General features: G+C 46.6%; 1 protein-coding gene across 1 annotated transcript in view; it reads right to left on the reverse strand.

Moving 5' to 3' along the window:
• ISM1 (isthmin 1) overlaps positions 1-17,458 on the reverse strand; it is a 39,147-nt gene extending 21,689 nt beyond the window's left edge. Inside the window, exon 1 of the mRNA XM_065679263.1 lies at positions 17,324-17,458. Coding sequence (XP_065535335.1) covers positions 17,324-17,452 — 129 coding nt within the window. The 5' untranslated portion in view covers positions 17,453-17,458. The remainder of the gene's footprint in view (positions 1-17,323) is intronic.
• Between the last annotated feature and the right edge of the window lie 8,114 nt (positions 17,459-25,572).

Here is a 25,572-nt window from a genome sequence, read left to right on the forward strand (position 1 = left end):
ATTTCTTGTGTACTCCTTTGAAATATCTTGTAAAATGATCTTGACAAGAGGTCTTGAATTGAAACCCAACAGTCTGTCAGTGCACTTTCATGATGCACCTGTACAGCATCTTCAACCACCAGGACCAAGGAACGCTTATTTATTAGGAAACTTCACAGACGCTATAAAAGATTATATTGCTATCAGGGACAGAATGAGGCCTGGGGCCTTCACAGAAAACCATTATGGCCATTAGGAGTGGTTTCATTTCCCACCTGCCTAAACAGATTGTTTTGATTTCGAAGGCTGTCGTGTGTTTCCAGGTTAGTGCTAAATGATCACTTTAAAATTAAGCGGTCTGGGGAGGCCAAGCAACACACCGGGATACTGCATGAGCCTTTTGCCTCCACAGATCTGAGATCCGCAATGAACTCGGGTGATCTCATGTCTGGGGTTTATTTAGTTCTTTGTCTATCATGAGCATAAGCAGCACAGGACCTCGCAGGAAGAGGTATGAGGACAGCGTTAGATAAGCAGACAGTGAGGTTAACAGCTGAAAAGCATTATCAGAGATACACAGAGAAAAACGTTGCCTGTGATTAATGCCACATACAGTCCAGGCAGTCACAAGACCTTTGTTCTGGTCTTAGCCATGTCTTGGCTTTCTCATTTAACAGGCAAATATGTACACTTGGGTTCATATGTAATCACTGTGTGACTAGCTGGAAGCGTGTGGTGGTACTGAGCCCCACAGCTCGGGTTCACTCCAAAGAGTCACTGATGGTTTGTATCTCCGGAAGGAGACAAACCAGAGGGTGTCACATCAACCACTCACTACTGAGATGCTCTCATTTGTTCTTAACATGTGCTTGTCCCTGACGGTCACGTACATCAGTGAAGTGAAAGGCCTCACTTATCTTTAGAGAGCTCCACAAATCCATTGTTGCAATAATTAATAGCATGTTTTAGATAATCACTGTTCATAAATCATTTAAAACAGACTACGCTTGCCTGCATGTACACAACTGCTTTCACTAAGGGGCCCCAAAATTGGGCATCTGCGTTAAACATTGTGTAAACAGAAGACGAATCACTGATTACGGCTGCTGATTACAAAAAACAAAACGCTCAGTTTGTCAGGGTCTATTTTTCAATAATTCCCTATTTAGTCTAGCAAAATTAGGAAAATGACACTGTACCCAGTTCTTTCCAACTTGCAGTACACCTGCATGCATGGCGAGACCAAACCCAGTCACCCCATAGGGTACTGCTACGGGACACACCAACTTCAGGTGCTGCACGGCTCCTGAAGGGATTCTGTTTCTGTGCAGAACAGGATGGAGTCACAAACACTGCTGCAACAGGACAGCAGAAATTCAGAGCAGATCCTCAGTCAACTTCTTGAGCAGGGGTCATCTGCAGACAGCTTGGGATGCCCAAGGATACACGCAGCCCACTGAAGCTGATCTCATGCTGCGTGCTGGAACGGCTCTCAGGAGCTGCGTATAGTGGAAGCAGAATCTCAAAGCATCTGGGCACATTAATCTCTCATTTATTATTTTGAACTGTAGGGGTTTTTACACTGAAAATTTCTAACCCTCATAGCCACACAGGTAACCTTGAGAACTGAACGTGTAGCCAGGACTTCTGTTACAACTGCAGAGACCCTAGGGCAGCAGTCGTGAGGCCCCCTTCACATCTAAGGTCTAGTAAGTCCCAGGCTACTCTTTCACGGCAGGTGGCCAACACTATGATAGGACCCTTCGCAGCGGAGGAACAGGCTGCTGTCTCGTTGAACCATCTGAACGGATACCTCCCAGTGCTGGAGCAGCCCTACTGCCATTCCTCCACTGCTGAGCCTCTTTATTCACGTGCAATTGCCAAGCTTTGGTCCACCCTCAGTTCAGTCTCCGGCTGGGAGGTGCTCTCACCGTGTTCCACACCGTTAGTAAACAGTGGGTCTACATCTGAACTGCTCTGACAGACAACATACTTTTCCTCTGAGCTTAAGGAGAAAACCAGCTATGTTATACTCGGATCTGGCAACCTTTTGCTGCATGTTGTGGACACACATTTCACAGCACAGCTATTTTTCATGCTCTGTTGTTTGCCTGTATTTCATGTTTTCCTTCAGCTGGAGAACACAAACAGTACGGTTCAGCTTGGAGGTGAAGAACTGCCAGTTTGCATAAACATTTTGATAATAAAAAGGAGTTGGTGGTGATTACAGCTCAATGTCTGCTGGAAAAAAAAAACGAGGCCCTTGAGCAAGTTTTCTAATGTAGTACACACTGGTGCTTTGTTCTTCGGCAGATACTCAGCCATCCAGGGGATGGCCAAGTACATAGAATTACAATTGTGTAGGGCTTTGACAGATGTTCAGGGCCAAGTTTTGCTTGTAGTTAACAGATACTTGCAGTTGCCTAAGCTGGTGGTAAACATTTATCTGTTCATCACGACTATGAAGATCTTCCCTGTAACCACTGCCTGGCTGGAGCTCTCCATACAGGATGTATCATAGAATCATAGAATAGTTGGGGTTGGAAAGGACCTCAAGATCATCCAGTTCCAACCCCCCTGCCATGGGCAGGGACACCTCACACTAAACCATCTCACCCAAGGGTATTGATTTAGTGGTTGAACAGGCAAACGTACAACTTCAGAGTAACCCAAATATTTCCATTCTAATAACCTGTGGTGCAAAAAAGCCAATTCTTTGAAAGTTCCAATTCTTTTTAAGCTTTATTAAACACTTGCATAAGATCAGTAATATAATAAAGCTTCAAATAGAATCCATTTATACCGTGGCTAAATTGAATGAGTCTAATCTCAGCCATCATTTGAAATCTGCATCATAATTTGCACTTCAGGTTCCAACAGAATGGGAAAATCTGCCGTAAGTTGCAGTCAAAACCACAAAAGCAAAGGAAATCCAGAATATTAATGCTTTTTGTACACCACTTTCTGGCCAGGCTTCGCAGGCCAGCACACACAATGTCAGTGTAGATGAAAGAACAAACATACATCTGAAGTTATTTTCATGGGGTTTAAACTGGGTCCTTTTGCAAGTTTATTCCACTAAATCACTATGGCTAGGATTTCACTAGGTGAACCAGCTTTAATAAACGAAGTTTTCATCTCTCCCTAGCCAAAAGAGTAACCTTAGTTGAAACCTTTTCAATTTCCAAAGTTGCCTTCAGCTGTTGGTTTCCAAGAAACAGCTATTCTGAGCCTCTGTGTCTCCCTCTCGTATGCCACTGAATATCCACCCTATGCTTTCAAAAGTGTCTATGACTCTGGCTGGGTTAGCTGGCAGATGTTTTTAGAGACTAGAAAGTGTTTAGTCCCTGTGGACTGAAAGTTACATGGTGACTTCATCACATAAGCAAAAGCTAATAACGGGAAAGCAAGAGAGCAGACAAGTGTTATATTCCAAAAACATGATGTTTCCTGTGCTTCTGGCAATATTACTTCTGTGCCTGAAAAAAGGCAAATCACTCAAGTCTTGATGCTCAAAACATACACACCATCAAATCACCGTGAGATAATTCACTTGACCCTCCCTTAGCTGCCCTCCCTATCGAGACTCCTTTTTCTCCTGGTGGAAGTGAGAGGGTGAAGGCAGAGGAAAGGCAGTGTTTGTTTACGTTCAATATCTATGCACTAACTATCCACCTCCTGACACTCTCTGGAAGGGGTTGTTACTACACCCAGGAGTCTACAGCAAAACAGCAGCAGAAACCTGAGCGGCCACCTCAGGACCACGCACCTCTGCTGCTGCACTGAAGTGTTCTTCTGAGCCCGAGTGCGCAGCTTTACCCTTTCCATATAGAAAACTCCAGAGACTGATACATGAGCAACTGGAAGTCATTAGTATAAATGGCATCTGTAGGCACAGTCCAATAACTGTCTTATTTTTTTGTAGCAAGACATCAGCAGTGGACATTATGCCCTCTCTCTACATCTCTGTGAACTGCCCTAATGACAGAACAACAGAAAGCAACAAGGGGAAGCAGATACACAAGAGAAAGGCCTCCCTCCAGTGACATTATGGGGAAGAAGAGCAAGTAGATACACAGTACACTGGGACAAGACAATGTGAAGACACTGCTCTGCTGAAGAGGGGAGAGAGAAAGGATTTGCCCTGGAGAGAAGGGTGGGCTTTTTGCATTACCAATCCGGCGCATGTATATATAAATTTTCTTAGAACAGTAAGGGAGGGGGGGCTATTTCCTAGAGCTGATTAAAGAAGCATGACTCGATTTTCAATTTCAAACGACTCGGGGGGCATTCCAGTCGACTGCAGACAGGAAATGAATACCATACATGCACTGAACAAGGCAGATGCTTTTGAATCTGACACTTACGTGAAAAGAAAATATCTTCATTTCTGTCCCCCCTCCACCCCACCATCACTAGTTAGTTCTGAGCTATTTTTAGGATAAATGGTTTTATTCTTCAAACTTGTTACAATCTTGGCATGTGCCTGAAGCCACCCAGACGCCACTGACAATAAACTATATGGAGCAGGCCAAATGCATCTTTAGATTAGTCCCAGCAGCCAGACATAGCAGCAAGGTAGAAGAGGGAAGATAAGCAGTTCAGGTTTGAGATATCCTAACCTCCTCTGTTGAGGAACAGAGATGCGACGCTAGCTGATACATCGGATCCCAGGGAGGGAGAGCTGCTTCGGTACAGAGACAGATTCCACACAGCAGGCACACTATGGAGCAGGTTGGAAGAGTGTTTCTTGGTGCGCTGTGGCACAGAACTCACTTCCACCTACTTAACTGTTTAGATACACATAATATACATCTTTTCTGTTCATACAGCTCTTACAAGTAAACTGCAATAGTTCTCATAGGAGTTTAGGGTTTACAACCCTACTGCTACGCAATTGTGACTCCTTTTATCAATGGAACAGTGTGTATCGGGGAATTGGCACATATAGCTCTTTTCCCCCACCTAGTCCATATGTATACGAACACAGGATTTCAGCTGCAAACTCCTCTTGTATTTTATTGTGGGAAGACTTAAATAGGATAAAGAAAAAATATTAGAGAGGTGGTATTAATCTGGCCCTTACTCTGAGGTTATGCAAATACTTAGTTCATTTTATTTTGCTGTTGAAGAGTGCCATAGCTATATTCCTAAGAACACAAAAAATTGATCCTCTTGGGAGAGAGACAGAAGAAGAAGAAGGAGGGGTGGGTAGGTGAGAAAGGCAGCTCTGATCTACATTATTCAAAAAGCCATGAATGCCAGATCAAAGAAGAGCAAGAATCTAATTCACTGCCGCTGAAGGATTTCAGCAGCTTTTTCAGAGCTATTGATCCCTCAAGGGCAAACTCTTTCAAACACTAGGTGATGCTTCTAGCTAGCCAGAACTCCCACCTTACACTGCCTAAGCCTCACGTAGTTTGCTTTCATCAGCTGGCATACTGGGGAAAGCAGAGAAGCTGAGACACTGCTGTATCTGGGCCTGATGAAGGAGACATAGAGCAGAGCGCAGAAATAGCATGTGTGCATTCTCTGCACCAGATGTTGCCTTTTTAATGGCCATAATGCTCGATGTTAAATAAAAGAACAGATTCCTCACTGAAGAGCTGTGTGTTTGGTGAAGTGCTTCGTCCAAGGACAGAATGCAGTCACCCTGGGGAGAGCTCTGGGCAGGATCTGTTAGCTCAGGATTGACTTACTGATAAATATAAAAGCATCTCATATTTGATGTGTGATGAAGGTGGGATAAGGCACCTAAGGAGCTACTGCAGCTCAGCTGGCAAGCAGTGACTTGTTCATGAGTTTGGAGTCACAGGTCTAATCTGAACACCTAGAAGGCACAGGACCCAACCCTAAATCAAGCCCTGAACTGTCAAATGCACTACAGATTGGCATCTTTCCCCTCCCTTTCGCTTTCTTGGAGTCTGGTAGAGAAGCTTCCAGGTGTTTGGCCTTGTCAGGACACTTCAGGATCATGCCTTAAGCAAAGGACACTGGAATTGGGAGCAATAAAGCAATTTCACCTGCTGCATCCCCAGATGGTTTCCTAAGAGCTGCCTTTGGGCTTCTGATACAGATCCGTTTGCAGCAGGCTCACTGCTGCGTCCATCGTTGCGTCCCTGGGAATGCTCCATTCATCCTGCCCTCCACATCTGCTGTGTTACACACAGAGTTACAACAGTAAATTACAGATTATTCAGCTCTTTCCAGGCTCTGTTCACAATTCAAAGTCCATCTATTCCCATCAGCACTTAGAGCAACTTGGTACCTTAGACATTTTCATTAAATAGATGACCCTTTTCCTCTGCAGGTTTTGATCTAGAGCTAGCACTGCTACCATTTAAATGCATATCAAAAGCTCCAGGACTCTACCAGGCTAAATAGTTCATTTAAAACCTTTGGTGCTATTGTTCCAGTACGCCTGAAGACACAGGCATAGTGTGGCTGCCCTAGGTTCCCTTTTGATATATATTTTCACAAATGTTAGACATATACATATCAACACCTCTATTCTTTTCTAATAAAAGCTTGGACTCTAAAGCACAAGATGAGGAATAGATACTCTATTGGCCAGCTGCAGCAAGCCTTTCATAAATAACACGACTATCAACCCCTGTAAAGGAAAATGATACTCCAGAAGCTCTATCATGACATACATCTGTTTTGCTATTGTAGGAAGGAGTAACAAGATAGAAAAAGTTAAATGCTGAATGCCTAAACAAACTCTGAGTTAAGACGAGATGGTAGTAGTAATGATGGATGAATTGTAAACCACCTGCAAATGTTAAGATTGCTGCACTCTTCTGCAGACCATTAAGTCCACACTGCAAACCTCCAATAGACAGGGACTGTGCTCTATAAAAATCATGATGAATGCAGGCTTGTTTTTATATTATGGAGGTCCTAATCCTCCTCCTCCTCTGCCTTTGCGCTATTGTTACAACATCAAAGACCAACTGCTGGCCGAGATACAGTCAATATGAAAAGGGCGACCAGCAAATTTACTGCTTGACTTCATTCCCTTTAAATGGAATAGGCACCATGGCCCTTTTTCAAAGTCCAATCACAGACATATATCTTTTTTATTGGACATCATGTACAATAAAGTGAAGCTGTAACTTGGAAAAAAAATAGAACACCTTAAAAAAATCCCATGAGGTGAACATTCCTTTATAAAAATATCACTGTGGTTACGTGCTTTGAAAAACTCTGGGCACTCTGCAGGGCAAAAGGCATGGGCTGGCTAGGTTATAGTTTAGCTAAGACGCATACCCATGCCTAATATCTAGTTGGTCCCCAAAAAAAACCCCAACAAACAACCAAATAATAAGAAGCGATATATTTAAGACAGAATGCCAGTGGCATTCAAATAAACTGAAATGGCAGCATTCATGTCACAAGAATCATTAACTGCTTTGTTATAGCCTGCTCTGTGCAGTGAACCTTTACAGACTTCTGCAGTCCAGGGAATCTTAAAGTCAGCCGCACAAAATGGCAATATATAAACTGCACCTTAAACAACTCCTGGCTGATTACGGAGGTAATTTCAAGAGCTGCTTTCAGATGAGAGCTGTATCTGTAGCCACTACAGACAGGGACAGTTTTATTGCTGTTGTACTGCTAAATAGAGGCTAAATAATTCCTTGCTATGAAACTACATAAGCAACTAATATGATATAGTAGCTGACTATATTGGGATGTTACAGAATCCATGCTCGTTAGCTATGCTTTTTATTTGTTTCTCTGGGTAACTTGTGCAGACATTAGCAAAGATCTGATTATTAATGTTAGACATCCAGTCCCTTTATAAACCCTGCACTGATATAGCGGCAGTTAAACCCAAGCAATTTTATGTCTTATTACACCTTAATATAAAATCTTAAAACACAAAGATTTCTATAGTAATCTTTGGCAGGTGGTTCCCATGGAGTAATTGTGGTTTCCTCCTGGCAAAGTCTGCTGCTGCTGGGATACTTCTAAGCAAGAAAGATACCAAAGTTATGTGACTAGTTTCTGAAGCACTAGCTTCCAAAAATAGCCATTGTATCCCTAGGCCCTCTTCATTGCTCCTTCCATTCCATTAGGCTCTGTTGTCAGTCACCTCCTCTTTCCATTGCAGCCTACAGCAGTTCTTCTGGTTCAAGGATCTCACCTCCTGCCCAGCCTTTCTTGGACATATACATGAAAAAGCATTTCAATGACAGTGTTCAATTGTTCAACACCTGAATGCCCAACTCCTAGAATAGTTTTGATTGGAAAGGACCTTAAGATCATCTATTTCCAACCCCTTCCCATGGGCATGGACGCTTCACACTAGATGACATTACCCAAGGCTCTGTCCAGCCTGGCCTTGAACACTGCCAGGGATGGAGCATTTAGGCAGTCTGTTCCGGTGTCTCACCACCCTCACAGTACAGAACTTCTTTACTCAACAGGAATGCAAAGGCAAGATAGAATCATAGAATAGCCAGGGTTGGAAAGGACCTTAAGGTCATCAAGTTCCAACCCCCCTGCCATGGGCAGGGACACCTCACACTAAACCATGTCTGAAGGAAACTTTCTGGAAGCTAAACTTGACCCATGGGACACTGACTCAGTATCTGTTCCTCGGAAAGGGAGGAATCCACCTTTTTAGAGCAGCGCTGTAAACAGTGGCAGAAGATGGGGCACATTATTTGAGTGGTGTTTATAGATACCTACACTGCATTCATAATGGTATTGTCACAAGGGCTGATCTCAACAGCCATGGAGGCAAAGAGGAGGTTTTAATCTTCCTGAGGAAGAAGAGCCACTGTGAAACAAAACAGTCCACAATCTTTCAGTGCGTATGAAACCAACAATGAAACATAATGGATAGAAAATAGATGCAAAAAGGCACAGGCAGAAGAAGCCCAGCTTGTCTTTGTGGATGGAGGTTCAAATCATGCGTGTTACATGCATACCAGGTCTGTAGAAAAACTGAGCTGTGAAAGATTCAAATCCAAGAGGAACTTCAGCTGGGTCTGCAGCTGACACAAGTCATTTTGCTTTGTGAAAGTCAGTGGAGCAAGGTCAACTTAAACACACCAAGGACGCAGGTCTAACACGGAGGTGTAAAAGCCAAGGTATGTTTGATCTTCTCCATACGGACTGATTCTACCAAGAGTGGTGAGAGAAAGTTTCATCTCTGATTTTCTTTATCTCTCATCTTCATGAGTATCTCCGTAACATTAGAAGCACCTGAATAGCACTATTCTACAAGAGCTTCGAGGTGAACAACTCCAGGCCTGCTCTTGTCTGCTGACTGCCAAAAGGAAGGCATAACGAAATACGACCCACTGCTATGAGTTCCCCAAGCACTGAAAAACAAGGGCAAAAGGATAAAGACACTGCTTACCAGTACCGCCCACAGCAGCTCCTCTGGCCATGCATTTTACTGCCACACAACTGACCGCTGTGGTGAGCCATCACTTATTACAATAATAAGTTACATTTTACTTTGTTTTCTTTCTTTTTCTGGTATTTTAAATCAAAAACGCATGGAAATACCAACACTGGAAACATTCTGCTCTTACTGATGCATCAATGAGCTCCCTACTCCTTGGAAGTGTTATTCATCTTTGTGCTTTGGACTGTGATCGTAGCCTGGCATTTTCTGTCTTCAACAGTTGTAAAATCTGTGTCCTAGAGGCACAATAGTATTAAAGTACAACAGTAACCACTGCATCATTTAACGCTCCCTTTTGCAACTTACCAAAGCACTTTGTATTTTTCTGCTCCAAGTTACACTTCATTATTCATTTGTGACAGTGCTTACAGCTTCCATTCAGGCCTGGACACCTATTACGCTACACATTGTATGCAAGCAAGGCCACAACAACGGCATCTCAACCTCAAAGAGCTTGGGTTGAGATTCAAAATATAATACAAAAAATAAAGTGTGTCAGTGGCCTAGCTCTGCCACCCCTGAAAAATAACGCTTTAAAGAAGTCATCTTTTATGGAGAACGTTATTCAGGCAGTTCAAAGAGATTTTAAGTAGTATACACTTAAATCAGACAGAAAGATAAGAGTCATAACAAAAAGGCCAAACAAGCATTAAACAACACCATGAACACAACAACTGGGCACTACATCTATTTGCAAGGAAGACTGGCAAAACATGGAAGAGCATAAGGCAATCAAATCTGACAGTTAAACCTACCAAAGTTATCACTATGCTTTCAGGATAAAAGTACACAGAAAGACTGCATTGCTTCAGGTTTTTATGTTTGTAAGGAAACATCTACATTGTCTGCATATATATTTGAAGTATGAGTGTGTTTCAAGATTTTAAAATCACAGGATGGTTTGGGTTGGAAAGGAGCTTAAAGATCATCTAATTCCAACCCCCTGCCATGGGCAGGAACACCTTTCACTAGACCAGGTTGCTCAAGGCCCCATCCAACCTGGCCTTGAACACTGCTGGGGATGGAGCATTCACAGCTTCCTTGGGCAACTTGTGCTAGTGCCTTGGCACCCACACAAAGAACTTCTTCCTTATATCCAACCTAAATCTCCCCTAAGTTTGAACCCATTGTCCCTTGTTCTATCACTACAGTCCCTGATGAAGAGTCCCTCTCCAGCATTCTTGCAGGTCCCATTCAGATACTGGAAGGCTGTTGTGACAACTCAGAAGAATGTAAGCACATAAAAAAGCAATATAATTTCTTACCATTACTGGTACTCTGTGCACTTTTACATAGTGAAGGAGAAAAAAAGGAGAAATTCTTAAGCCTTAATATCTACAAATCTGTGCATCTTAAAACCGCAAAATTTTCAGACGCCACAACACAACACAGCCAGAGTTTTCATGTAATCAATAGTTCTTTCATTCTTCCTTGTTTTCTTTGAAGAGTTTTCCATCATTTTGGAACACTAAGACATAAGACAATATGCAGATGTATGAGATATAAGCAAAGACAAAAGAACAACTGCTGAATTCAAAACACGGTTCCCAATATAATGTAACCTGGATTGGTTAAACAGATGTCTTCCCAGCAAAAGAATTCCACAGCAGAGCAAGGTGTTGAGAAGCTTAGTTTACTGAAGCTTTAAGTACTAGGGCTTGGTTACCTATCAGCAGGTCATAACACACACATTAAAATAGAAAGGGAGTACACAGTGACCAGCTCCAGATGGTAAAATGATGATGAAATTGTTGGGGTCATGAAGACCAATAGCAGAGCTTCAGTTTTAGGCCTCCTGTTTTCATGGACAGCTGGCATTAAGAGAGGACAGAGCAGGGCAATGCGACTGACCCAAAGGGCTGGCCACCAAAGCTGGAGGACAGAAGGAGAGATTTTTGTGCCAGTCAGCTAACAGTGAGGGGTCAGTAGCGCTGTGGTTGTACTGTTGCTGTACAGATGTTACAGTTGTGATGGATCAACTTTGTTCTTCCTGTGTAGAACAAGTTTCTCTGCACGATCAATGAAGACTACAAAACAAAAGCTGCTCCAGAACTTGTGCTGACTGTCCAAGTTAGGTGAACAAATATGAAGAGCACCAACCCAGCTCCTTCCAGGACCTGTTTATTGGTGATTTATCTCCCTACTCTCATTGTCACCAGGGGTGACATTACAGCTCTAGACCTCCTCAGGAAACAGCCTCAAACCTACCACTGCTTTCACTACCACGAGCCAGACTAGCCGCCACATGGCTCAGAATCCCATGTTAGCAGGCTTCCCTTTAACCATTCTCCCCCCAGCACAGCTACAGAGCACAGGTAAGGATAGACTGAGAGGAAAGAAAGCCAGAAGCTGGAATATCTCTGGGACCTCTGCTCTATAGTGGTCACTGTGGTTTGTGTCTGGCTCTAGGCCCATGGAAAGGGATGTAACCACGGTGGCACAGAATGTATTTAGACCTACGTACACTCTGTTTTTTTTCATACAAATACCCCAATAGTAAGTATAAAGACCTGGAAAATGATCCTAAACCTTGTTTGAAAGAGCAATAAAGAACTCCAATAGACTCTTCAGTATAAAGCACTAGGAAAAAAAGGGCTCTGAGTTCTAGTTACAGAGACGAGATTGACAGGCACCATGCGATTTAGTGCCAGGTGTTTACCAGTGGCACCCCGGCACCCTGTGATTTAATTCCAGGTCATGATCCAAGTGATCAGTGATGATCCAAGAGGAGCAGCACAGTAATTGTTAGCTGTTGAGCTGAAGAGAAGTTCAGCAAAATATGCCTCATTCAAGCACCTTGGCCAAATCTAATGCAGGATGTTACATTCCCACCTGCTTAACATGGCTCCTTGAAGCCATAACTAAATACAATATTCCTGGATCTATGTTCTAAATTATTGGAGAAGTCTGAGATACTAAAAGCTTGATACATCCTACCCTGAAAGTGCAGTAGCTCTTTTCCATCAGGGACGCCTTAGTTTGCTAGGAAATGAATTAAAGTGATAGGTATGAGGAGAAGCTTAATGCTTTCTGGGGTTTTCCTGGAACCAGGTGTGGAAGGTAGAACAATCTCTCCTGGGAGCAACTGACAACAGCAGACAGGCCTCTGCTCAGAGCAGCAGCCTCAATCCTTCACCCTTGTTTCCAGTCCTACCCTCTGCTTCCATGCATGCCGCAGCAGCAGCAGCACACGTAAAGCTAATCACCCTTCCTTCCCCCTAGATCCTGGAACAAGCCACAGCCCACTAGCAAAACCACTAAAGAGCACACATAATTCTCTCCCCTGGGAGATGAGAGAATGAACTGCACATGGTCTAAGTCATTCGTAAAGCTCAGTGCATAACTGCAAGAACATGTGCTAATGGTACGGGCGAGCTGCAGTTAAGAGCCTATACAGCAGAGCCTGCTGAGAACAGGCAGGTTTTACTATCACTGTCAAAAAGCACGAAACGGCATCTTCTGTGGTGAGCAACAATCATTGTCAGAGAATCAGCTGCTTCATTCGCAAGCCACCTGCTCTGAAAGTTGTGTAATGTACAAACTGCTCTTAGGGCGCAGACGGATTTAGTGCTCGCATTAAATACAGGGTGTACATCCACTTACTGGCATCTTATATAGGCTAAAAGGGCAGCCTTGGGAAACACGGATGCGAAAGGCTGAATCGACAGCTTTTCAAAGGTGATTTAGATGACCAGTTCTCATGAGAACTAACCAAATGTAAAGCTCCAGAGCTCAAATAAGCTTGAAAAAACTCAGTCTAAAACTCTCCCAAAGTAAACAGCTCGAGACCTACTTAAACTGAGAAAGCCAGAAAGTCGGAACACGCCACTGCATCTGGCTGGAGAGCATTTTGTAATTTGCCTGAACCCAGTAGAAGGGGCAGCAACAAAGCTCAAAACTTAAAAAGACTGAAACATACCCCAACGGTAACCGACAGCACAGTCAGATCTGGATCTTAGGAGAAAATGAACAGCTCAGCCCTGTAAAGACTCCTTGCACGGCTTGGAAAGCGACTCTCATGCAACCATTCACAAGCGGTCGAATGTGTTCTGGTAGGGCTCAGAGAACATTTCTGACATGCTGTAATTGCTTGCATGCAGATTGAGGAGGGGGACAAGGACAGGAGCAAGGAGATCAAAAGTAAAAAGCTGTTTACGGCATTGTGCTTCTTTCCAAATGATGTTCTCTTATATGGCTCCAGCTTTATGTACAACTACTGAGTTTCACGCTAATGTAACACTGCTGCAAGCACCGCAGTGGAGAATCTGACTTCATGGGCTATGGCATATATTGTTGGTGGCTCTGTTACTACATTTTACAAGGTCATTTTTCTTGGTATGGGAACACTGTTTTTCTTGGTGTGCAAGGCCTGCTATGGAAAAATTCGAAGTGATGGGAATAAACTTCTCGATGAAATGTTTTCTGTCAGAAGGAAAGCACAGATTTTAGAGCATCGTAAAGTATTACCAGCATCTTCCAAAATTTATGTTCAAGCCTTTCCTTCATTTTAGAGCTACGTAAAAAGATAAAATCATACCCAAGCAGCATCTTCCCATCTCTTACTATAGCTTCATTTGCTTTTATTCAGAAGCAGAAGTTCGCACTGATTTATTTCATAAATATACTCCACAATGATTTCTGCACGCTAATTCAATTAGACTTAATAGGGATCTCACCAGAAAAAATAAAAACAACCACGAAATCTCCCCCTTCCCCAATTCTCCCTTTTTTTCTTTGGTGGAGATGGAAGGAGGGAATGAAATCAGATTGAGAAACAAAAAGCTGACTCCCTCTCACAACTCAAAACTACGAGATGTTTTACAACCCCAATCTGGATTTCCCATTTTGCATTAGTTTACGCTACCACAAATCAGTTCTAACAGCAGCATGAAACTGCAGCAATGCAGAAGTCCAGCGCCTGTTTCTGCAGCGGTGAACCAAGGAAGCCTGTCCCTCTATCTCACCCATCCCAGTGAGGATCAGAAGAGTCCCTCAGGATTTTCTCCTCGCTGCTGCACCATTACAGCCAGTTACAGAGGCACAACACGGTCCCAGACATCTGGGAACTCCAGAGGCTCAAACAGCATGGGGAAAGGCACCAGAAGGGAAGAAGAAATAACTTGCTTAATCTAGGATGGAAGTTTTTTCTGGATTCTTTCATTTATCAGCCTAATCAATTGCAGGGGTTAACGTAACTGAAAGGCCAAAAGAAATCAAAACCTATCCTCCAGAATCCTTTCTTCATTTGAAGGGATGGCAGAAAGAGAAGCTTTTCCTCCGTTAATGAATCAGACTTCGAATACAAACAAGCCTCTACTTTACTGTTTAAATCTCCAACAGTATTTTAAGATCACTGATGATTCCTCCTGAACCCGCTGCGGCTCAAGGATGTGTAATTTTGGGGGGCTGGGGATGTTTTTTGGGGTTTGCCTTTTTTTCTTCCAAGTTAAGACTAACAATTGAGGTTCTTTCAGACACACAGAACCAAATTCTGACCACTCGGTTAGTGCAAACAGGCCACCTCAGCTGTAAAATACCACACCCTCTGCTTGCTAATAGCCAGTTTGTTTTCATACAAATTTGCCTTGTCAAAATACATCCATGAACTGTTGCTGCAGATTTGCCACAACGTGTGTAACGCACTTTGTTAAATGAAATTCATCCAGTGAAACACTGAACTAATCACTTCTCACAGCCTTTTCTCTCCATAGACATACCAAGACAGAGAAAACAATGTATAAGTGATAGCAACCTGAGAGATTTCTATTTGCTCACACCAACAAGGTTGGGTTTGTGCTGGTTTGCTTTCCACATGGATTCTTCACCTGGGAATGCACTGCACTACGATTTTGCATGTGCCACAATAATAGCCAAAGAAATGCCAAAATCCGAAGATCCCAGTGCAAACTTGCCATCCAGCTGTGTTGTGATGCTCCGAATGGAAGCATCTGCCTGTCAGAGTACAATTTTCTAACGCAGGTTACAGCATTTTCCAACTAGCAACAGAGTCCATTAAAGCTATAACCCCCCAAAACTGATAGACTTCCATCTGTTTAACGGATTGCTCTAATCAATGTAATTTCCTCCCGTAACATCTTGTACAGACACACTCTCTCAAATACATAACTGCAGAATCAATTCAGTTGGTATATAACAATTTCAATTCTACAAATGGCCAAACACGATGAAAATAGGAACTGCTAAAGCTATCAGGATGCTTAAAGGCACAGAGGTTTATTAAGTTATCCATAAAGAGAATAAACAGACAGGAAAAAGCCTTGAAGTCAACAATCAACAGATTTTCACGGGGCTGCCAACTGCAATGATGATACTAGAGGATAATTATCTGAAGACGATTTTCCTCTTGCTTCACCCTAACCTTACAATAGCGCTCTAGAAAGAGCTCCTCGGGGAAATGGCATCACCCAGAGTTCCCACTTGCCCAGATGTTTCCCTCATTATGTTACAAGCCTGTCAAGAAAAGGCAAATTCAGGGTTATTCTAATGATAGCAAACACCTCATAAAAAACCTCTCCAAATTTACTTTTCCAAGGAACATCATTTTAAAAGGCATTTCAAGCGCCCATGAGGAAAGAAAGCATCATTTATAAAACACTATTACCAGAAATCTTGAAGATATTAAAAAAAACATCCTGGAATGTCAAGCCGATGATAAAACCCCAGCTCAAAGAGAAAGAGCATCGTGGGGCCTTACCCAAAGCATACGGTGGAGCACTTCCAAGCAGGACTCCCACCAAGTTAACAGAATCATGGAACAGTCTGGGTTGCAAGGGACTTTCAAAGGTCACCTAGTCCAACCTCCTGCAGTGAGCATGGACATTTTCAACAGGAGGTTTTCTGAGTTCAGAGGACCCGATTCCACTGTGACTGACTGGGATGTTGAGCTGACAGATCCGGGTTCCATGCTGTTGCCAGTGGTTTCACTTTGTGGACCACCAGCAGCAGGTCCCATGCAAACAAGGTGATCATTTCCGCCCGCATTCTCCTCATTTTCCCTCATGCTCTATAGAAATGTGCTCTGCTGGTACTCTGGTTCTTTCTGAGATGATAAAGGGGTTTACATTAATTTACGGTGATAATTATTATACATTTTCTGTCAGTTCTTTGCCTGATTTGTCTGTTAAGTTTTCTTTAAATTGGATACAGGGAAAAAAAAGTTGGTCAGGGCCCACGCAACTGACCAGAGATTTGCAAGCTTTGCCTGGGAATTTTGGTGACTCTACAGCTTTTAACACTGTCTCCAAACATTTGAAATGAATGGCAACATATGACACTGAATAAAAAAGAACCACCTGCAGATAGAAGGGAACTAACAAAAAACCCCTTTACCTCTGCTGGACATAATTCAATGGGATCAGACTGGCTGGGTCACAAGCCCTGTCATTCATGGCTACAAGCACCTATCACCCTACAGTTCATGGCTATTGAGCATCTGCTGTCTCCTGATGCTTCCCAAGGAAAGCCATGCATTTTGTTCGGTATTTCGCACCACACACCTATTTGGTCCCCTCTCGCCTTCGGGAATACCGCATCCTCCCAAGGGTGGGGAATGCCGTGCCTGACACAGCCCGGCCTGCCCTCATTCACGTTCCCAAGATGAGATGTCCGCCACTCACCGCGACCGGCCTGCGATGCCCCAGCGACACGCCTGGGAGCCGCCCTCACACCTCCAACGCGGCGGCAGGACGTGGCGCTGGAGCGGCGCTGCCTTTTCCCACCTCAGTTCCTGGAGGAGGGGATGAAAGCTCCCCGAGGTGACACACGAGGCAAGCCCTCGGACGGGCCAGCGCCTGCGGGAGCCTGGGGCTCGGGGGAGCCCTTGGCAGGTGCCGGCTCCATCACCCCCGTCCTGCCCCGTTCCGCCCGGGGGGGCGCGGCGCGGCTGTCGGCACTCACCTGCCGCTGGCTGTGGTTGCCGGCGCCCGGGGGCCCGTGCGGGTCGCCGCCGCCGCGCAGCACGGTGATGTGCAGGGTGAGCAGCAGGAGCCCCAGCAGCAGCAGCAGCTCGGCCGCCAGCCGCACCATCCTCTTGAGCCGGGCGGCTTTAGGGCCCCGCGGCGGCGGCGGCCGTGGAGGAGGCGGAGGAGGAGGAGGAGCCGCGGCGGCCGCCGCCGCCGGGGCCGCCGCGGCCGCCGGAGCGGCCCCGGCCCCAGCCGCAGCCCCAGCGCCGGCCGCGGCAGCCGCAGGACGGGCGGCGGAGGCCGCGCCGCTCTCGGCGTCGGCGGGGCGGGCGGCGGGCGCGGGGCAGCGGCGGCAGCAGCAGCAGCAGCAGCGGGGGCCGCCACACCACGGCGGAGCCACGTCGGGGAGGGACGCCGCGGTGGCGGCGGCGAATATCGCGGCGCTGCCCGGCTGCGGCGGGGGGCGGCAGGTAGCCGCGACGGGGCCGCGGGCCGGCGGCGTCTCTGCGGGCAGCCCTGCAACCCAGAGTCACCGTCGGAGGGAAGGAGCGAGCCGAGCCCCCGCAGCCTCGGGGAGCAGCGGGCCGGCGGAGAGCAGCGGGGCTCGGCTGCCGGCGGGGAGACGCTGTGAGGACGGGGGGGAGCCGCCGGGAGCGTGTGTGCGAGTGAGAGGGAGGAGGGAGGGAGAGGCGGGGGGGGGGGGGGGGGAGCTGGGGACGACTCTCACATGGCGGGGAAGCCGGGACGCTCCGAGGGGAGGAGAGAGCTTGGGGCTATCGCCTCCCTCCTCGCAAGGGGATGGGGGTGGCCCCTGGACCAGCTTCTACCCTCTGCCGTGTCCTCGCCCGCCCCGCGGCCCCCCCTCAGGGCGCCCGTCGAGGCGTCTCCCTGCCCTGCCCCGCCGGGCTCCGGACCGTCCCCTCGCGTTCGGGGTGTGTGGGAGCGGGGCCGCGCCGCGACCCCCTGCCCGCTCCCGGCTCTCGACGGGGCGGCTGCGGCTCCAGGGGGGCAGAGCGCTGCTTCCCCCCTGCTCCCCTTCCTCCTCCTCCTCTCTACCCCCCGGCTCGGCCGTAGAAAATGGGTGAGGACGGAGGGAGAGGAGCTGCGAAAAGCTTCAGCTGCCTGCCCTCCCTCGGAGCTGGATACCTGGCTCCATCTCTCCTCTCTCTTCCCTCCAGTGGCCCTAGGGCTGGCAGGGGCAGCTCCGCGCTCTCTCCTGCCACCGTGCGTGCGTGTTTGCAAGCGACTGGCTCTCCTGCTGCTGCTGCTTGCAGACCCCGCTTTCTCTCCTTCTCGCACTTACGTCGGGAGAGGTGCGTGTCGGGTGCTTTTATACTGCCCTGCCTCCCTGCCCTGCTGTCCTTCCCCCCTTCCCCTTCCTCTCTGCAGCTCCTACTGCAGCCTAGTTTCCCCCCTCTCCCGCTCCCCTCCTCCTTGTGCCGACCTGCCCCTCCGCAAGCCCTGGTTACCCAGTGCAGCCAGCCAGGGCACGCTGCTGAGGCACCCGCACCCGTCCCGCTTCACGGCTGCACCTTGCACAGTGCCTTCCACCACTGCTCCCCAGGGATGGAGCTGTGCTGAAGTGTCCTGTCCCCTCCGGCTGGTCTGTGCATTCTTGGCACAGGAGGACTTGGGCTGCTGCGGGTTCATGCTCCTCACCGTTGTTTCCCTTCCTCTTGGTTGCTGACTGCATAAGTGCAGTGGGAAAACCCTTCCTCTCTCGGGTGGGAGGCCCCCAAATTGAAAACGAACGTGAATTTGAAAAGATGTGAAAATGAGGGTTGGATTATCGCTTGCTGTAAATCAGTGTCTTTGCATTCAGTCTGATGGAGGCAAACCTTTTTTCGGTGGCTGAAGATGCAGCTCAGTGTAACAAGGACATAGCTCAAATAAATGAACTTGAAACATAAATAAAGTCACCTAACAGAAAATGGGAGTTTTGGAATTGTTGCTGTTCTTCCACAATTGGGAATGTTATGTGTAAAAGTGAGGATATGAATGCTCAGGGCCAGTGCAAGTGTGTGACAGCTGGGACATCAAAACGTCTGAGTGGGCAATTGGTGAAAAAGAAGTGTTCCCTATCCAGAACATGTTCAGTCTAAGGCCGATGTCCTCAGCAGGGTTCCTGTGATGTAAGGGTGAGATGTGCTTCCAGCATGCGGTGCCAGCAGGTCCCAAGCCACATCGTGGGATCCTCTGCCTGCAGTGTGCCTGACCCGGGAAGCTGGAAGAGTTGGGACGTGAGCAGAATTAGAGCTCACGGGAGGTTTCTTGCAGGTCTTGTTGTGCCTGAAGGCTGTGGTCACAAACGGCTCGGAATGATGTCTCGTACCCTTCCAGTCAGGTTTCCTTCCAGCGATAACCACCGTCAGTGATTAACCATCAGGCAGGAGCATGGCTAAAATAATTGCACTGGAGTATCGCTCAAGATGTAACCAAAAGCCACAACCCCAAACCCTTTGGATTTAAGGAGTTTTCATCCACAAACATGTTGTGTAAGCACTGCAGTAGGAGCGATGGGCACAGATGATTGTGCAGGGTAGGGGCTGCCCTGCGCGCGCTACAGGAAGGTACAACCCCTCCACCAGGTTTATAACCATTTATAACTCATTGATAAATACCCGATCCCACACCGCTGCTCTTGGTTAGGCAGCAAATCACACAGAGCTATTCAATATCACATGAAGCCATCACAGCCTGTGGGACTGTCACGTGGGCTTTAAAAAATGTGGTGGAGTTTTATTTAACCCAAACATTCCTTGGGCTAATCAAAATATTGAGAAGATAAAAACACTGACGTGCTTCAGCTGTCATTGCTCAGCCCAGGCCCTGCACCCAGCGGCAGCGGGACTGAATGGGGCGGTTAAAGAGGGAGATGGATGGGCAGCGAAGAGGCAGCAGAACTGTCCCCCAGCGTCTGCCAGTGTCTGACCCAGGCTGGTGGCTGTCAGTGGATCCCGGCTGTTGAGGAAAAGTGGAAACTTGGCACGTGAGTTCTGTATTTCAGAGCTTAATAGCACAAATCGACAGCCAGAGCGAGACTGAAGGCTCGTAATGTGAAACAGTCCGAGTGACAGCCTGGTGAAAAACACACACATGGATCTGCCACCGAGCTCTGGGTAATGTAAGTTCTCCCTCGCCTTATGAAAGAGACTGAACCAAGAGACATCTTTAATCCAGATGAGATGGGCCTGTACTGGTGCGCGTTTCCTTGTGGGACATTCAGTTTTGTGCATTAAAGTGCCATGGAAAGACAGTGAGGGACGGAGCAATGCTACTATCGGGAGTGAGCGGGTGGCAGCAAGAAACCAAGGCCTCTTCCCACTTGAAAACATTGGCATAGAAGCGGCACTTGGGTACTGGGATGCCTGCGTGGCTGCGGGCAGGCAGCTGGGGAGCAGGGAGCGCACTGTGAGCTGTAGATGCCAACTGGAATCCACACAAACGCTGTTAAATCAGATGACTTCATCGATGAGTCCAGATGACTGAAGAGCAACCTGTGGGGAAGACGGACTTAAAAGCAGAGGGAAAGCTTGCTCTAGCAGCTGCTGTCTAGTCCCTGGAAAGTGAAGTGAGGGTTTGCCTGGGGGAGAATATCCATGGGTAAGCTAAGGGGGATGTTGCTCCAGGGATGTGGTAAATCAGTAAGTGGGTCTGATGGTGGTGCTGCGGTAAGCGAGGTGAGCTCCTTTCATAGCTCCTTTCCTGTGAAGTTTCACAGCTCACACCTCAGCTTTTACCTCCTATTCCTCTTGCCTTCAGTGATAAAGGCATTCCCAGCCCCTCACCAGTGCCAGAGGAAATATGTTGAGCCCAAGCTCTTCAGAAGAGGGTTAAATTCACACACTTTCCACAGCATTTGTGATGCAGCATGGTCAGGTAGTGTAGCTCGGCTGATGTGAGGAGTCAGTAAGCTGCTGTAGCTCAACATCTGATGTTCTCCCTCTCTCAAGCCCCACAGATCCTATGTTCCTCACTGCATGCCTTCACAAGGGGGTTGCTGCTGTCCCCACCCTGTGATGAGGACTCTCTTGGGGAGGTGTTTCAAGGATCTGTTGGCTTCAGTTACAGCACTGTCGGATGAAGGGCTCCCTTACACCAGACTGTCAGCAAACATGCACAAGAGCTGTCCATGACCACCATGGCCCTTCAGTGTTTCAGGCCAAGGAACTGTGTCTGGGGCTGAATTTGAAATGTCCTCACTGACACTGCTAGTTATGTGCCTATCTCCTGCCATGGCCATTGTGACTAAGCATCCCATATGCTGTCTACTGAGCTGTATATGGTCAACCTCACTATATCACTGTGCAGGCACCTACACTTGGTGTTATGAGTCCTGAAAACAAAATACTGTCTAACTGAACACAGCACTTGCAGAGGCTGGGTGGTCCCAGTGACTGAAATGAATAGTCATTGATTGTACCTGGTCAACTGTGAAAAAACCCTCCTTTTGGATGAGTGCCATTAGGTGACACCCTTCAAGGCCAGTGTGAGCACTGATGGATAAGGAAGAGGGAGAAAAAAATGCTGTATGATATATCACAACATAAGTCATTTTATATGCTTTATCTCAGAAGTGAGGAGCACATAGAGGTGGGTTTATGTCAGAGCATCATAGCTCACTTGGGTCTTAGACCCCATTTGCCCCAGCAGTTCAAAGGTACTGGCACTTACCTGCTTGTCCACTGTACTGTCAATCCTGGTACTGCTCCAGGACTGCAGAGGCATTGTCTCTGACAAGACTGATAGCTTGTCAGAGGAGTGTAGCTGGTAGAGCCCCATCTGCCCTCCTCAGCTCGCTCCTGCCTGCGCCCGCTCCCAGGATGCTGTTTTATCTTTAAGCCTGCGGGTTGCTTTAAAATTATCTGGGATGAAAACCTGGCTCCACTGAAGTCGTTGGCAAAGCTCCCATTGACTTCAGAGGAGCCAGCATTTCACCCTAAGACGCTTTGTAGATTATTGGTGAATGGAAAGCATACGTCTGGCTTCTTGAGGGTTATTATTGTTGGTGGTGACCTCTGCTCTGGCGAGCATTGAGCAAGGCTGGGTTGAGACAGATGGCTAAAGCTTTCTCTGCGTCTTCCCTTGCTTCCTCACAGGGGCTTTGCTTTATGGTTCATCCTCTTGGATGCTGCTTATCAAGGAATACCTTCCCGTCGCCTGCCGGTGGAATTAATGCCTGTTTGCCCACATTCCCCTTCCCCCAGCACCAGCAGATCAGCAGATAGGAGACAGAATGGCTGATTAGCTCCTAGCTCCAACCTCTTAGCTATAAGCTGCAAATGCACACACAAGGGTCTTCTCTTAAAAAAACAGGAAAGGAAATAAAGGATAACCTTCTCCTGCAGGCAGCCTAAGTCTTTCTGTGATCTATGGGTCCTTTATCTCAATAAATCACAACATGAATAGTAACCACCCTCTTTTTAAAAGAACTGATCAGTTTAGAGTTCTCTATTTCCCTACTTCTCCTAGGCCGGTGCTTTCCTTCCCATCTACATGTTTTACCACCAGCTTGGTGTAACGGCTGGGTCAGGATTTCTGAGTTCTGCAGCACCTCGTGCGACAGACTGGAAATTCAGCGGCCGCTTCATTAAAACTCGCAGCAGAAGCGGAAACGTGTAACGTGCAGTCTGAATGATGGGATATGGAAATGGAGAAAACAGCCCAGTTTCCTGCCTGCTATTTGTTTTTTAATACCGAATCCTGTTTATTTTACACTCTGCCACATTTTCACTTTTCAATATCCTGCACATTTTTGTACTGATGATGTGCAACCGCACTGAAGCATTTGCCAAGATGTGGCAGTACGGGACTGTGGGAATAAGCGCACCGAGCAGTGTTTCTCAGAAGGGCCCAAAGAGCCTAAATTCTGCTGACTCTCCTAAGAGCTTGCCATGGGGCCTTTTCTGCCTCTTCACAGAAACAGAGTGAAACCAGCAACCCCCTTTCCTCTGAACACAGTTGTGTATCGCTGCAGAGGTGCCCAGGTTGGTTTAGCTGAGATGAGTGCTACGAATTGCTGGTTCCAACCAGGCGGGTTGGACCTTAAGGTCCTTTCCAAGCCAAACCATTCTGTGATTCTATGACGTATGAAATGGAGTAAAGGCTCAGAAGACTGAATTATCTTGGTTCAGCAAATCACAGCACATCAGCTCAGGTGAATGCTTTCCTGTTGTTCTTCCAGGCGGTGGAGCCAGCCATGTGGCAGAGCTGGCTCACTGGCCCGGAGCAGGGAGGCAGCCCTGTGTTTTGGAAGCAGTGAACCATTAAATTGGCTCATCCATTAAATTGGCTCAGCCAAATTTATCATTAAATTTGAATTATTACATATAATAATGAATAATGTGGCAGCTCACCTCGTGTGTACTTACCCCTCTGTGGCTGCATGGCAATGGGTACTGCAGAGAAGGAGCTTTACACAAACACTTCTGGTGGGAACTAAGGGCAGAGCGAGGAGGTGGTCTTGGCCCAGCTTGGTGTAAATCATCTTAAGGGGTTGTGTGGCTGAGGCTTGATTTGGCTGATCACTTCTATTGAGTCTTGCCCTATGTTCAGTAGCAGATGAGCGGCCTTTCTGATAAATAAAGCAATAAACAGAGCATTTCACACCTCCCACACCTATGGTTTCCAACCCTTCACTTCCCCAGGGAAAATATCACATTGCTGGCTTGCAACTGGCTTTTTTCCAAGACTACTTTGTGCCTGTGGAGGTCAGGAACTTAACTAAAAACCAAAGCATAATCAGAAAGCCAGCTGAGTGGCTGAAGGACAGTTCTGCAGCAGGGAAGGGGAAGGAGGACTGCAGACCAAATGCTGTGATGGTGGGTGAAATGAAGGGCTGACTGCCTTCTAAAAGAAGAGTTGAGCTGTCTCCATTGCAGGGAGGCTTTCATTCCCACAGAGAAGGTAAAGATACCATAGCTCATTCCTTGACGGCTTCAGGTGCTAAGTGTCCCCTGGCTTCACTTAGGTGATTTAGTACAGCTGGAGCACAATCTGTGCAAGACCACTCAAACTCCTGCTAAGGAGTCTCCCTAGTAAGGGTCTCCCTAGTCTTGTTATGGCCCCTGGGTAGAGGCTTCAAGGGGTTTATATTATTGTTCATACTAAATCAGTTCCTCTACTAGATAGCTGACGGTCTGGATTCCCTAATATCTTTGTGCAGTGCTCTGTCGAGTCCAAATTATGCCACATCAATGAAACGTTTGGTTTTGAAACCTGCATATTCTACTGCTTGCAATACAAGTGTGTTGAATTTACGCTGAGGTTTCTCAGCTCAGTTTGGAACCAGTGCTTTAGGAGCTAAATCATATTAGTGACAAATATCCTCTTCTTTTCCATAACAGAATCTGCAGCTAATGTTTCCAGATAAATACTCCACACCATGTACCATAGCAAGTGGAATAATCCCCAGTCCTGTCATTAATGTTCAACAAAGGTGGCAGAAACATTGAGAATGAGGGCAGGTTTTTTCCCTGCCATTCACCTCTTCTCTGAGGCCCTTTGGTACCCCAAACCTGAGCTTGATGACAGGTTCAGAGATGTCCGAATGATCTGCAACAACCTTTTCAAGCAGAAATGTTTGCTGAGATGCAGGAGAAAAAAGCTCTTATAGAAAATAAATCTCTCTTCTGTAGGGATTGTGACAACGCGCTCAGCGAAGGCAGGTTTGTTACACAGCCATTTGGCATGCTGTAAGGAAACAACAAGGGTTGGCTCATAGTTATTACTGCAGGTGAAGAAATCCTTTAAACTAGGGCATGTGTCCCTTCTCTTACTGTTTTTTATCAAGTTGCTGAGGTCTCAAATTGATTTCTGTCAGACTAAGGGTGGGCAGTTGGGTTAGATGCTCCTCCCACCACTGTTGAAGCGCAGGCTGGTTCAATGTCCTCCCTTAGTGCACCTTTCGACATAGTGGTGCCTGTGTTTTTGATACTACAATGATGACCATAACACCAAATAGTGATAGGCTCACTGGGGGATGTCCTAGCTAGTGGAGGACAGGAATAATTTGAAATGTGCTTTTAAAGGAGGATGATTCTATGTAAAATAAAGCAATGGAGAAAGAAAACAGAGAAGCTGGGGCCTCTTATCTAAAGCGCTTATTTCTAAGAAAAATGTTCTCTGCTACCAAGCTTCAGTGTACTGTCTGGCAAACAAATGTGCAGATTGCTGGTGCTCCCAAGTGCTCTTTGGATAGCAACAGCTTCACCTACTCTCCATGGTGGGATGGTGAAAGTCTCA

This window comes from Lathamus discolor, chromosome 5 (assembly GCF_037157495.1).
Source record: "Lathamus discolor isolate bLatDis1 chromosome 5, bLatDis1.hap1, whole genome shotgun sequence".
Classification (NCBI taxonomy): domain Eukaryota; kingdom Metazoa; phylum Chordata; class Aves; order Psittaciformes; family Psittacidae; genus Lathamus; species Lathamus discolor.